Source organism: Notamacropus eugenii, chromosome 1, assembly GCF_028372415.1.
Source record: "Notamacropus eugenii isolate mMacEug1 chromosome 1, mMacEug1.pri_v2, whole genome shotgun sequence".
Lineage (NCBI taxonomy): Eukaryota > Metazoa > Chordata > Mammalia > Diprotodontia > Macropodidae > Notamacropus > Notamacropus eugenii.
In genome coordinates this window covers 2081792-2096825 of record NC_092872.1, presented here as the reverse complement: position 1 = coordinate 2096825, position 15034 = coordinate 2081792, and the positions used below count along the sequence as shown (strand labels likewise).

Genomic DNA, 15034 nt, shown 5'->3' with positions numbered 1-15034 from the left:
CAGGAACAGCTTGAAGAGGTCAGACCCTCTTGCTTCTGCCAGAGAGATGGGTAGGGATGGGGTGTGGATAGTGTTACACTCCTCCTCCCCTGTTGACACAGAGACACTGGACTAGTACAAAACAATAAATCCAGCCCATAGCAAAAAGAAGTACACCAAAAAACAGAATCAGATTCAGAAAGATATCCAAAGAACATAATCTCAAGGCATGGAACTCTGAACCAGAAAAGAATGTTGCTATAAACTCAAGAAAGGGCTTCCAGTAACAAGGAATTAGGTTTACCCTTTGGTCACACATATTCTTTACACATGTATCTTACTTAATATCATTGTTGTACTTTTAAATTCTCTTCCCCTGAATTCTGAGCAAGTAGAGTGTGCCATAGGCTTTGGGGGGGGGGGGGGGGATGGGAATAATTTTGAACCAATTGTTCTTACTAAATTAATAAATACTTTTTTTTTAAAAGATTATTTACTAAGCACACAAGTGTGCTTCAAATTATCAGATGTGTGACTACTAGAAACCCATGGACCAGGGACCTAAGAAAAAGTTGTAGTTAACCTTGGGAGACCCAGCCTGCTAGCTAGGGTGGCATTTGGGGAAATAGCCCCAGAGGGAGGGTGTGCTGTATTCAGATACTAGAGAGACAGTATGCTGACTTCGCTAAGCTTCAAGCTCAGGCTTCTGGGTCATGAATAGACTTTTAAGGACTTGATCTACCGCTTTTGCATGTACCAGTGGTGCTTTATGCAAATGCAAGTAAGCCCCTTTTCTCATTCTCTAAAGTCTTTCCCATGATCTACAGCAAGAGGAAGGAGGGGAAACATGGCAAAACACTTTACAAGAGGGAAACTTGACAATTTATCAGTGATTTTTGGTTATGACATTCCTGGGGATCCCTTTCAGAAAATGATTGTTGGAGTCTAACTTTGTCCTTTGGCTCTAATAGACTTAAAGTTTTCATTTATGATGTACTTTGCCCTTTGGTCCTAATAGAACTATATAGTTTTCGTTTATGATTTTTTGAAATATAATTTTGTAGGCTATATTTTTTATCTTGGTTTTATTTTGGATTCTAATTCTTAAATTCTCTCTCCTTGACCTGTTTTCCAGAGTTTGGTTTTTCTTATATCAGATATATTACATTTCCTTCTCTTTTTAATCTTTTGATTTTGTTCTCTCATGGAATCATTGATTTCCGTTTGTTCTATTCAAGTTTTCAAGGATTCCATTTCTTGAATACAGTTTTACCGTTTCTAAGCAGATTCTTCTTGCAGTTCTCATCCCAGCAGTCTGAAAGCTTCGGGCCAGGTTCTGACTGTGGTGTTTCTCAGGCCCAACTATATAGAAGTTAGATAGTTTAGAGGATGACATCATAATTTGTAAGTTCTGATAACAACCACCTTTTCCTAGATAAGTCTTTAACTCTCAAAGGTTCTTGAGATGTGGCCAGCTGGTGATAACTCCTTTCTTCTCAGGTTTGTACTCACCCTCTGCTGAGACAGTTGGACAGAGGCACTGAAGAACATTGTTTGTCAGTTGACAAATTCAGACCAACTGTGTGTTCGTCCTTCGTTGCCAAAGAAGACCGTGCCATCAGAGAAATGATGACATGACTTGCACTTGACTTTGTCTTGAGTGAGGGAGGGCTATGCAGGTCACCAGCCTCACTTCTCCAGAGCCATCTGAATCCAGTGACCAGATATTCCTCAGGATGACTGGAGATGACCCAGGATGAGGCAATTGGGGTTAAGTGACTTGCCCAAGGCCACACAGCTAGTGAGTGTCAAGTGTCTGAGGTGAGATGTGAACTCAGGTTCTCCTGACTCCTGCTCTATCCACTGCACCACCTGGCTGCCCTCAGACCAACTAGGTAACCTCTGAGTGATAAACTGTCATCTTATGTCATCTCACCTGTTCTAAGGCCTCCTGGTTTCTAGACTTGTCTCATTTTCCAGACTCCAGCCTACCCTTTCCCATTCAACCCTATCCAACTCCAGCTACATATGTTGCCTTCGCCAATTAGAATGTAAGATAGATTTATAGCCAGTATGACTGCCTGAACAGAGGCAGGCAGCCCTGCAGCCTTGTATCTACTCCAGAGTTTCAACTAGTGTTGAAAGGAGAAAGAGGGCATAGAGTTTGCTATTTCTCATAATTAGGTGTATGAGAAGACTATATAAATATGGAGGAAGGAGTGGGGGGAATACATTAGATGAACCACGTTCTTATCTGAAATGGACAAAGGAGGGTGAATGTATTTATATACATACAGTTGGGTGTAAAAATATGTCTCAGCAAGGAAACAAGCATGGAGGGATGGAGTTGATGAAGAGAGAGGATAATCCTGAGGAATAATGAGAAGCAAAGCAAACTTCCTGATCCTAAAAGGAGAAAAAAGCTAAAATCTGAGGGGGTCCTTATATTGTCCCCCTTAGGCAAATGGGGAATATCTGAACAGATGGTGGTCTGTGAATGGAATGGAATATTGTTTCCTAAGAAATGACAAAAGAGGGATCTTCAGAGATAATTTTCAAAAGTATGAACTGGTGCTGAGTGAAATCATTTATACACTGAACAGCTTGGAAAAGTTTAAGAAATCCAGTCAAAGCACTGACCAACCACGTCTCTAGAGGAGTTCCAATGAAGCATGTCACCCATCTCCTGACAGAGATGGAACGTACACAAGATGAGGAGGCATGTTTTTGGACATGACCGCTATAGAGATTCATTTTGCTTGATTATGTTTATTTGTTACAAAGATTTTTTTTTCCTTTCTCCCGACTAAGAGGGGTGGATAGCAGTAGCAATACTGCTTCTCCTCCCCTCCCCGCAAAGAACCATCGCAACAAAATTTAAAATGCACAGAAGAGGAAAGAAGTTCAGAAGGTCAAACAGTACAATTTTTGAAAGACGTGTAGAATTTATTGTATATTTTAAAAAGCAAGCAATGTAAAATGGAAATTCATGATTTTTTACAGAATATTTCTGGTTGTGTATTTTTTTTATGATGTTTAAGTCCAGAATAAATTTTTTTTTTAAATAATGTATACTCTTTGAAGGCAGCAATCGTCTTACTTCCTTATGTTTGTATCTCTAACATTTAGCACAGTACCCTGTGCATATAGTTAAGAAGTGCTTGTTTCCTCATTTAATCATACACACATATCTTCAGCCAGTCTAACCTTTGAAAGGTCTTTTCTCATGCTCACCCAACATTTTTGGAAGATCATGCAGATCATACAGAATCCAGCTATAGCATGCTGTACCTCTATTGTGTTGCCAACCATTTTTTCCCACAAGCCATGGAAAAGTGAGAGAAGTTTTTAAAATTCCTTAGGGCTCGTGCTCAAACTAGTAGAATCCTGTTGAGCAAGAGAGTCAGGATTGTAGAGTGGACAGAGAGCTGGGTTCAAGCTCTGCCTCTCACACTGGACAAACAGACAGCTCCCTGAACTCTCCTAAGTTGCTAAGAGTTGTCAGGTTACATTGGTGAACGTTGTAACAAGAATTCCCTCACCATCAAAATCCCAGGTTTGTACTCAAACAATGTCTTACCATGGGTGTTATTCAGCAGGAGGTCATTTGGTAACTTCCTGGTTTAATTATTCTTGCCAATTAAGCACAAAACTGAGTTGTTTCTCTGTGCAGAAAGAGTACATTGTTGTGACATTGCCATCATAGCGCTCCTAACCCTTGGCGGGGAGGGAGGTGGGTGTTGCTTAGCTGCTTAAAAAAGTTGTAAAGGAAGACTGACAGCTGTTCATCTTAGGCTAGAAATTGCCCAAGAGTAGCTACTCTGTAGAGGTGAAAGAAGTTTCTTCGCCTGGAGTGCCCTATATGCCAGTGACATTACAGGTCTGGACTAAAAGGGAATATGCTTGGAGGGCAGTGTGTAGAGTAGACAGAGAGCTTGTGTCTGAGTCAAGATGACCCAGATTCAAATTCTGCCTCTTATACATACTTAGCGGTATGTCCCCGGGAGAGTAACTCATCTCCTCAAAATCTTGGACAAGTCTTTATAAGTTACACAGTGCTCCATATAAAAATGCTGCTGTCTGCATTACTAGAATTTTTTTAATTAGTACTTCCCCATACCATTAGAATTCTAAGTCCAAAATTGTGGAGGTTATTGGAGAAGTGGTGATTGTGTTTAAAAAAAATGCATCAATAACACATTTCATTTTAAAAAAAGAAATTGCACATGTGTTAAAAACTTGTACCATCAGGGAAAACATGTATTAACTTTTGTTCTCCGCAAATGGAGCAAAATCCCACCCACTTTGTCTTAAAATTATGGCTTTTCCCTTGAGTCAAATTTGCATTCTAGACTCATTCTTCTCGCCTGATCTCTTCTAGTTTGCCGAATGTGCCTCCAAGAACCAGGAGATCCTGAAAAGTTAGGGGAGTTTCTGCAAAGAGATAACCTCCGTATCCATTATTTCTGTCTTGTGAGTATATCCCCTTCCCTCCTTTAAATTCCCAGTGACTTTTGTTTGTTATTCCTTACTTTGTTCGGTTCTTACCTGTCTCATGAGATGCCTCAGAAGGCGGAGTGAGGCTGGTGACCTGCACCACCCTCCCTCACCCAAAATCAAGTCAAGGGCAAGTCATGTCATCATTTCTCTGATGGCATGGTCTTCTTCAAAAATGAAAGAACACAACCTGTGAGTAGACTGAGCTGCCTGAATGGGGACATCCTCTCCCTTCTGTTCCCCGCCTCCTTCTCTCCAAAGGAAGGTAAATTTGGATGGCCAGAGGATATCCAGTTAACTTGGGGTCTAGGCCAGTAGGCTATATTTCTTTGTTTCCTTGTTTCTTCGTTTATTCCTTCCTTCCTTTCTTCCTTTCTTTTTCTGTCTGTCTTTCTCAAAACCTTAAACCCTGTGTACTCTGAAGTTCACGTGTGTTCGTCCTTTGTTGCCAAAGAAGACCACTCCATCAGAGAAATGATGACATGACTTGCACTTGACTTTGTTCTGAGTGAGGGAGGGCTGTGCAGGTCACCAGCCTCACTTCTCCTCCAGAGCCATCTGAGTCCAATGACCAGATATTCATCAGGATGACTGGAGATGACCCAGGATGAGGCAGTTGGGGTTAAGTGACTTGCCCAAGGTCACACAGCTAGTAAGTGTCATGTCTGAGGTGAGATTGGAACTCAGGTTCTCCTGACTCCTGCACTGGTGCTCTATCCAGTGCACCATAGATAGGACAACAATAGGTCCCTGCCCAACTCCACTTAATGGCTGTTTTCTGGGCCCTCCTTTGCTTAAGACTGATTATCAATAGTAACTGTTGCCCTTTCCCTCCCAGCTTGATTTACTTATATTTTTTTCTTTTGCTCATTAAAGGGGCCATTCCCTGATTACTTCTTAAAGAGGTCTATTCACTGAATGGGCCTCACCTCACTCTGAGAACCTGAATAGGCCTTAGGTGAAAAAGGCCAAGGTCTCCCAATGTATCCTGGGCCTCTCCAGTCATCCTGATGAATGTCTGGTCACTGGATCCACATGGCTCAGGAGGAGAAAGTGAGGCTGCTGACCTTCACAGCCCTCCCTCACTCAAATCAAAGTCAAATACAAGTCATGTCATCATTTCTCTGAGGTCATGGGCTTCTTCAAAAACAAAGGATGAACACAACCACAACCTGTCTCCTCTGCCTGACCCCATTACACTAGTTTGGTTTTTCTCCTTCTTCAGTTTAAGTAGTGATAGAAACTCTGTTGGCCTTGGAATCAGACAACTGAACTTTGAGTCCTATGTAACACTTTATTAATTATGTGACACTGAGTAAATGATTTAGCCTCTCTGTGCCTTGGTTTCTCATCTGTGAATTGGATACACCTGTGCTGGTACCGCCCTCTCGTAAGATCATTTTGAGTGCAATGCTTTATAGACCTTGAAGTGAGATATGTGCATATGCATTGTTATACATCATGATAAACCTCACCACTACACTCTGCTATCTTGCTCTTCACTGATGATTGTAGTCTATCTGTGCTACTGCCTTCCAGATCCTGTCGAGTGGACTGCCCCAGCGGGGCCAGGCCAGTGATGGCTTCCATGGATTCTTACCTGAGGACATCAAAAAGGAGACAAGCCGTGCTGCTAGGAAGGCTAGAAACCCTGAAAATACGGACCCTTGCCCCCTTTCCCCCTGTTGGGTTCTGGATGCTTGTTGGGCATGGTGTTTTCCCCATCTGCTCCAGACTCTGGGTGGCTGAAGATCCTAATTGAGGAGCACAGACAGGCCCTGGGGCTTTCATAGGGACCCTACCACCACCTCCCAGGGCCGGAGAGGCCTGCTACTCCTTACAAATGTGTTGGGGACTGTGGGTTCTCCCTTCTGGGGCTGTGAGCACTCTCTGGGGTCTCAATTACAGACCTGCTTTGTGTGCAAGAAAAAGGGAGCTGCCATCTTCTGCCAGAAGGAAAGGTGCCGAAGAAACTTTCATTTACCCTGTGGCCGAGAGAGAGGCTGCATCTCACAGTTTTTTGGAGAGTACAAGTGAGTATTTGGGATGCAAAGTTGGAGCTGCCAATTTAGAGTTTGCCTTAGCTGGGATGAAATTGAAAGCAGGTTGTCATGGGCCTTGTTTGAATCCCTCCTTTACTTTGGTTCTGCATTATTGTTTGGAGGTGATGACGATCCACACTATAGAATGAGCTCCCGGTCAGTAAGACCTTACCTGCTGATGTCCCCACATCAGACCCTTGGATAGCCCACCCTTGGGGAGGTGCTCTCTTGACTTCAAGCCTTGTGGGAAATGGAGTGACATATTTGTAGAACGTTTGCAGTCTCTTCAGATTTTTCCATTGCCTCATGATTTGGCACATAGCAGTCACAGGTAATTATCATCACTTCCTCATTAGGGTTGTATCCATTATACCAGACAAACAGGTAACATGCAGAAACATGTAGCCAAGTTGTATACAGTAGGCCAAATACAAAGATCATGAAATACATATTCCATGGTATTTACATATCAGGTTTTTATAGTATACAGTGTCATATGTTGAAGTCATATGCAAAATATACACTGTATACACTCCATGAATGTACATTGTATGACTATAGATAGACATGTATAACTTCCTTTCTCATTATCCGTGGGACATTATGTATCAGCCAGATCACTGACCAGTCCAGCCACTCCTGTGACAACTCACTATCCATTCTGCAACCTTTGCATCCTCAGACCCATTGACCTCCTGTGTCTCAGCCAAGCTATAGTCGCCCACTGCTAACTGTAGCACCAGATGAGTCAGATTCTGTATGTGGCTTCTCTTCCTTGGAGCTTTCATAGCTGGAGTATTAAGCAGCAAAAGGCCAGCCACTGAATTCATTCCTTCTTTTTCATCTCAGCACAGTCACAGGTGGTAATAAGGCCTGCGGTTTTCTATTCCTTGAGAAGGTACCCACCTATAGGTTCCTCATCATCCAAATTGTTATTTGGAACCTTTCCATGGAACATCATCTGGTTCCAACTGTCCATTTGCAATTGGTTGATGGGCCATGCTAGGACTTCTCTTGGCTGGTTCTTCATTTCTTCTCTCTTCCTGGTTGCCAGAGAGTCCAACTAATTCCCCTGTGGGTAATAGATCATTTTGGATCTATTCTTTGGGGCTGTGTTGCAGATTAACAAATTTCCTAGGCTGTGGAGTACATATTACCTTGTGCTTTCTCTTGGAACCAAGATTTCATAGCATATAGAGTTCTTGAGAGAGTTACACCATTATTTGTTCCTTTTGGAGCTTCTCTAAGCTGAGTCCATTGCTTAATGTTCGACCTCCTCCAGCTGATCTGCCGGCCAAGAAGCTTCTTAGTTGTGAGTCTGCTCATCTTCTCCATCTTCTGAAATTCCAAAGGATGGATCAAGAAACAAATGTGGCTGTTACTCAAACTAAAGCAGACACAGATGCTGTCATTCTTGGTGACGTAATATATATGAACTCAAAAGACTATATGCTGACTCCACTGAGACTTCCACTCAGGCCTCAGGGTCCTCAGTGTGTTTAGCAGATACAGTTAAAACAGATCCCTTTAAAGGTGGTAAGGTAAAATTCTAGACTTCTTTTAACTCTAATTACTATGAGAACTTACTTAGCCTGTTTTCAAGAAAGATGTCAGCCTTAATCAGCAATGGAATGAGGGCTCTGGTATGTTGTATCCCTCTTTGCTACATCAGATTCAGTGTGACTCTCTTGTGGTGATATCTATTCAAATCACACATTGAACCCAGATATGATTAGTGATGTCACTGTGCTCTGAGTTCTCTGGAAAACTTAGGGCTTAGTCCTAAGCTTTTTGGAAACACATTCCTAAAGACATACTCTATACGTAGAATATCATATTTTAAGTCACTTGGAAACTTCACAAGGATTAAATGTTTGCTTCTCTCCCCAACCTTGAGTTATGAACATCTGGCATTCTTTGACAGCTGTTTAAAACCAAGTTGGTGTCTTTAGGAATGGGGAAATATAGGACCTGGCTAATTTGGCTTTGCATGTCAATATAGTGTTAGTGAGAATCAATAAAACAGTTAAAAAAAACATTTTTGTTGGTATACTTGGTTTTTATACCATCTTCGTTTCTGAATATGTCCTCCCCCTACCCCATATCCAAGATGTCATCCCTTCTAGCAAATAATTTCCAAACACATCAACCACATCTACTAGTATATGCTGTATTCCACACCCATAGCACCCTGCCTGGTACCTCCACAAAGAAAGGTGGAAGAAGCCTTTCTTCAACTGTTCTCTGGGTCTAAGCATGATCAGTATGATTACACAGCTTTTAGTTTTTATTTTATTGTTCTTAGTTTTTATATTATTATAGTCAACATCTATATTGTTTTCTTGGCTCTGCTTCATTCTCCAATTCATAGGAGGTTTTTCATGTTTTTCTGAAATTCTTTATATTTGCCTCTCCCTTCAGTGCAGATATTCCATTGCATTCATGTATCACACTTTGTTTATGTGATGGGGTACAAAACTTTCAAGACGTTCACCCTTTATCCCAAAAGAATTTGGGTTCCATGTGTTTGAGGCCGGGCTTATAGGGTATAGGCCCAGCTGAGACCTTCACCCTTTATCCTTTACTCCAAAAGAATTTAAGGCTCATTGAATCTTCTCCTTGAATCTTTCCACTTGATTTGGCTTTTCATGCCCAAATCTGTTAGCCTTAACCTAGACTAACACTCCATTGTCTATTACCTCTGGATTGCTTCCAGCTACTTCCCACCCTTGATCCCATCAAAATCCTATTTTCTTGGTTCCTGGTATCCGAGGTGTAGTCACCTCAAGTACTGTCCCCTCCTATCAAGACCTTTCCTAAACCCCTCCTGTAGATATGCCGGACTACTTGGCCAACCCTAGATCTCTCCCACAATCTTTCTGTATATAAGATCCATCTTGCCTCCATGAAAATGCTCAGATTCAATCTAGCTCAGCTTCTATCTAGTCTGCTTGTCAATACAAGTGTCACAATGCTCCCATTCCTTAAGAGTCTACCCAGTACGGCAGATCTTAAATAAACTTTGTGTTTCTTTGGCTGAAAGAAGGCTTGAGTTGAATTCATTTGGGCAGGATCCTGCATGTTAGTATTTTGATGTCCTGAGTACCCCTAAACCTCAACAAATGGACATCAACTCTGCTTCCAATTCTTCGCTACTGCAAAAAAATCCTTTGAATATTTTGGTGTGTATGAGATCTTTTGTATTTGGCCTTTCAGGAACATGCGCCTCATAGTAGAATCTCTAAATCAGAGAATATCAACATTTTTAATTGTATTTATTTTGAACATTTTAGGCACTTTTAAGATTCTTGATTCTAAACTACTTTCCAAAATAATTAGACCAAGTCACTCCTACATCAACAGCGTGTTAGTGTGCCTTCTTGTAGGACCTCCAACTTGGAATGTTTCCACCTTTTGTCATCTTTGCCAAGTTTGCTAAGTGTGAGATAAAACCTCAGACTTTTTGATTTTCATTTCTCTGATTATTAGTAATTTGGAACTATCTTGAATATGGAAGTTGGTAGTTTGCAGTTCTTCTTTTTACCACTTTTATCCTTGGCTTTTAGTCTAAATATTTCTACTAACTCTGTATACGTTGCATGTCATACCCTTGTCAGAGAGATTCGATGCAAAGATGTTCTTTCCCGTAGAAGCTTTTCTTTCTTATCTTAGCTACCTTAATTTTGTCCAAGGCATTTGAGGGGCAGTGGGGGTGACCCTGAGCAAGTCACTTAATCTCTGCCCTCCTCAGTTTCTTTATGTATAAAATAGGAATAATAGTGGCACCTATCTCCCAGGTTGTTACAAGGATAAAATAGTCTTTAAAAAGCGCTTTGCAAAACTTAAAGCACTATATAAGTGCTAGCTATTATTATTATTTGTGCAAAAGCTTTTTAATTTCACATAATTCAAAGGCTTTCTTTAGTTAAGAATTTACTCCTCCCCCTACAAAAGCTGCTCTCTCCTCATTTTTTTCATAGTATACACTTTAAAAATTTTTCCTTAATAGTATTTTTTTCAATTACATATAAAGATAGTTTTCAACATTAACTTTTATACAATTTTGAGTTCCAGATTTTTCTCCCTCCTCCCCAAGACAGCGAGCACTCTGATATGAGGGTGTCACCCTTTACTTTCAGGGACCGCACCATTTTCAGCTTTTTCTAAGCAGTCCGCTGTGGGCCATATTGGAATCATTTGGCACTCTGTTTAAGGTGCAGTCCGTAGGAAACATTACCAGTTGTATGTTAGCAAGATAGGCGTGTGGAACATATTGCACTAGGCTGTGCACCCAAGGAATTGTATTTGTTGAAGGAAAATAGTTATTGAATAAATCATAAAGGACAGTATTTTATTCAACAAACTATAATGAAGCTAAAATTTAAATAATCTTTTATAAATAACTAATTGAGAGAATAAGCATAGACAAGGAGGAAACAAAATGACTTTTTTGGTGATGATATGTGATGGTTAACTTAGAGTTTGGTTGGCGTCAAGTAAAAAAACTAATTGAAACAACTTCAGCAAAATTACAGAATATAAAACAAGCCCATGTGAATCATCAACACTTCTGTCTGTTACCAGTAAAACCTAGTAAGGAAAAAGAAAGAGATTTCTATTTTCCCATTCACACACAGGAACAGTATGAGCAAAGTTAAAAAGCACTCCTTATGCAAATAAAGACAGATGTAAATAATTGGAGAAATATTAATTGCTCATGAGTAGCCTGAGTAACCATAATAAAAGTGACAATATTAGTTTAATATTCAGTACCATACCAATCAAACTACCAAAGCATTGCTTTATAAGACTAGAAAAAATCATAACAAAATTTATCTGGAAGAATAAAAAAGTTAAGAATCTCAAGAGAATTAATGAAACAAAGTGGGGAGGAAGGGGACCTAAGAATACCAGATCTCGTTCTGTAATTGCCAGAACAATTTCGTACAGATTAAAAAAGAGTTAATCATTGGGACAGATTAGATAGTTACATAATGGCGCAGTAGCCAATTGTCTGATAAACCCAAAGATCCCAGGCATTGGGGCAAATATTCAGTATTTGACAAAAACTGTGGGGAAAACTGGAGAGCGATCTGTCAGAAACTTAAGTGTAGACCAGCTGCTTGCACCATATAACAAGACAAGCTCCATTGGGTACATGCCTTAAAATAAAGGTTAACATTATGAACAAATTAGAGCAACAAGGAAGAAATTACCTGTCAGATCTATGAATATAGAAGAGTTCACAGTCAAGCAAGATAATCCCAGAAGGCAAAATGGACAATTTTGATTACATAAAATTTTTAAAGTTTTTTGCACAAACAAAACAAATTTGGTAGCAGGTAAATGGAGAAAAAATCCTTACAGCAAGTTTCTCTGATAAAAGTCTCATTTCTAAGATATATAGGGAATTGAATTAAATTTATAAGAATGAGTCATTCTCCAAATAATAAATAGTCAAAGGATATGAATAAACAGTTTTCATAGAACTATAAGCTATCAAGAACTATATTTTAAAAATGCTCTAAACCACTACTAATTAGAGAAGTAAAAATTTAAAACACCCATCAGATTAGTGAAGTTGACCAAAAAAAGGAAAATGACAAATGGTTGAGGGGCTATGAACTGGTCTAACCATTCTGGAAAGCAATTTGGAACTATGTCCAAAAAAATTATTAAACTGTCTCAGCATTACTAGGTCTATACCCTAAAGAGATTTTTTAAAAAAAGCAGAAAAGGATCCATATGGACAAAAATATTCATAATAGTTCTCTTTTTGGTGGAAAGGAGTTAGAAACAAGAGGAGACTATCAGTTGGGGAGTAGCTGAACAAGTTATGATATATGAATGTGATGGAATAGTGTTGTGCTATAAGAAATTATATAAAGGGGATGGTTTTAGATAAACTTGAGAAGACTTGCATGAATTGATAGAGTGAAATGAACAGAACCCAGACAATTTAACCTTGACAATATTGTAAAGACAAATAACCTTGGAAGACTTGGGAATTCTGATCAACATGATGACCAACCACAATTCCAGAGGACTCAAGTTAAAACATGCTCCCCACCTGCAGATAGAGAGCTGATAGACTCAACACAGATTGAGAAGTTTGTTTTTTTGACATAGCCAATGCACGAATTAGTTTTGCTCAACTTAAAATAAAAATATACCAAATTTTATGTTAAAAAATACAAACTTAAAAAGTGAGACACATAAGATCAAAAAAAAATTTAAGATTTCATACTGTCTGCTTAGCAACACTTGGTATAGCCCTGACCCATCCTCCTGTTGTTAGAAACCTAGTGTGGTTCCTCTGTTGCAGATCATTTTGTGAAAAACATCGCCCAACGCAGGACATTCAGCCAGAGAAACGGGCAGAGGACGACTGCATCTTGTGTTGTGAAAGCTTGTCTGGAGGGAATGATGATAACATTCAGAGTCCATGCTGCAGTCGCATGATATACCACCGAAAGTGCATACAGGTGGGGAGGGTTACCTGCCTCAGGCTCCCCCTGAGGCCTGTACCACTGTCTGACCTGGAAGCAAAAGCATCCAAGGGAATGCCCAGGTAAACATCAGCCTTCTCCCCAACTCTGGAGGCCTGTGTGGTTTTGGCCCAGTCCTAGCAGTCTAGATAGGAGTCTGGTCAGGTCAGGGAGCAGTCTTAGGAACTTCAGACTTGGGTCTCTAAGACCCACACGTAGCCGAACTGTTTCCAGGACCATGCCAAAAAATTAAGGGAAATGTTTAACTGAACAGATCCATAGGATAGTTCCAGGACCAGCTCAGCCTTCAGAGATAAAAGGAACAGGAACTATAGCTGTCCAGATTGTCAGTCCCACTAAGTACCTCAACTGCACAGGCCTCCAGGATTAGGGATGAAAGCTGATATTAGCTAGGGCATTACTTGGGCACCCTTTCTTCTAGGTCAGAGAGTTGGCCTTCTAGCATACACACCTCACTCCATGCCAGTCCTTCTCTTTACGTCACTAAGATCCTCCCTATTTGTGATCAGCTTCACCAATCCCCACACTAGACTTCGCAGTGGGCAGTCGCTTTTCTAAGGTGGTGGTATAGGGTGTGTATATGTATGGGAGGTGTTCATGAGTCTTTACCCCTGTTTCTTTTACAGAAATATGCCCACACATCAGCAAAGCATTTCTTCAAATGTCCTCAGTGTAATAATCGAGAGGAATTTCCTAAAGAAATGTTAAGAATGGGAATACATATCCCAGACAGGTAACAGGAGCGCCTTAGACAGATACCTAGCACAGAAGTGGGCGGCTCGGTAGTGTAAGAGATCAGGAGGTAGGATAGGCCTGTAAGCTGCAGTGAAAGAGGCCTAATTAAAGCAGATGAGCAGCTGTTTTGAAAGAATTTGCATGGTGACTTAGAATTACTAGGTTTCTTAGATTCTGGGGTGATGCTTATCAGGATGAATGGGATAAGCCCTCTACTCCCACTTATAGGGGTAATGGTATAAATCTGTCCTCCCAGCTCCTCTCCTGAGAATTGGATCATTTTTTTTTCAGCAAGCATTTACTAAGCTCTCTCCCAGTTCTCTCACCTGTTTGACTGATCCTTTTCAGTCTCCTTTGCTAAATTATCCATGAAACATCCCACCTCCTCTGTGTGTGTGTGTGTGTGTGTGTGCATCCCAGGGTTTTTCTCTCCTCTCCCCTCCTTGTTTCTCTTAGTGGGTCCTATGAGCTTCCATGCATTCACTGATCTCCGTGAAGATGGCTCCTAAATAGACAAACCCATTCTTCATTTCTCTCTTGAGCTCTAGTCCTGCATCCCCAACAGCCTGCATCTCAATGTGGATGACCTATGGGCCTTTCAAACTCAGTATGCACAAACAAAATTCATTACCTTTTCCTCTTATCCTATCCCTGGGCCTTCTCTATTCTTGTCCATAGTGCTACCATTCTTTGAATCATCCTGGTTGGCAAATTAGGAGTCATCCTTCATTCTTCAGTCTCACCCTATCACAAAGAAACAGTTACCAAGTCTTGCTGAACCACCCTCCACCACATCTCTGGAATTCATGCTCCCTCATCACTTCTCCCTTGAACTCTTGCAATTACTTTTTGATTGATTGCTGAACGTGCAGTCTCTCTTCTCCAGTCCATCATCCAAACAATTGCCAAACTGATAGTTCTAAAGCACAGTCTGTCACTCCCCTACTCAAAGAGCTTTGGTGGTTCCTTATTACCTCTAAGATACAGTGCAACTTTCTATTTTACATTTAAAACCATTTATAATTTGTCTCTACCCTCTCTCTCCAGACACATTACTGCCCCTGAAACATGGTTTTTTCCTGTAGCACTGCCCTATCCTCCCTCCTTTCCTGTCTCCTTCCTCCATGCCTTTGCACTGGCTAGTGTTCTTTTTGCCTGGAATGCCCTGTCTTCTTCCTTGCCTCTGCCTCTTAGAATCTCTAGCTCTGTGCAAAACTCAACTGAAGCTCTACTTCTGATGTGAGATCTCTGTTCTTGTCAACCCCAAATCAC

At 40.7% G+C, this 15034-nt stretch overlaps 1 protein-coding gene across 9 annotated transcripts in view; it reads left to right on the top strand.

The window, feature by feature from the left end:
• Nucleotides 1-15034, top strand: part of PHF7 (PHD finger protein 7) — a 52637-nt gene that overhangs the window by 21718 nt on the left and 15885 nt on the right. For 7 of the 9 annotated variants that reach the window (XM_072650086.1, XM_072650098.1, XM_072650067.1 and 4 more), the window contains 5 exons: nt 4361-4452; nt 5992-6117; nt 6385-6509; nt 12844-13003; nt 13654-13760. In XM_072650086.1, coding sequence (XP_072506187.1) covers nt 4361-4452; nt 5992-6117; nt 6385-6509; nt 12844-13003; nt 13654-13760 — 610 coding nt within the window. Of the gene's footprint in view, nt 1-4360; nt 4453-5991; nt 6118-6384; nt 6510-12843; nt 13090-13653; nt 13761-15034 lie in introns of all 9 variants that reach the window. The other 2 variants (XM_072650116.1, XM_072650107.1) reach the window with 2 other exon arrangements.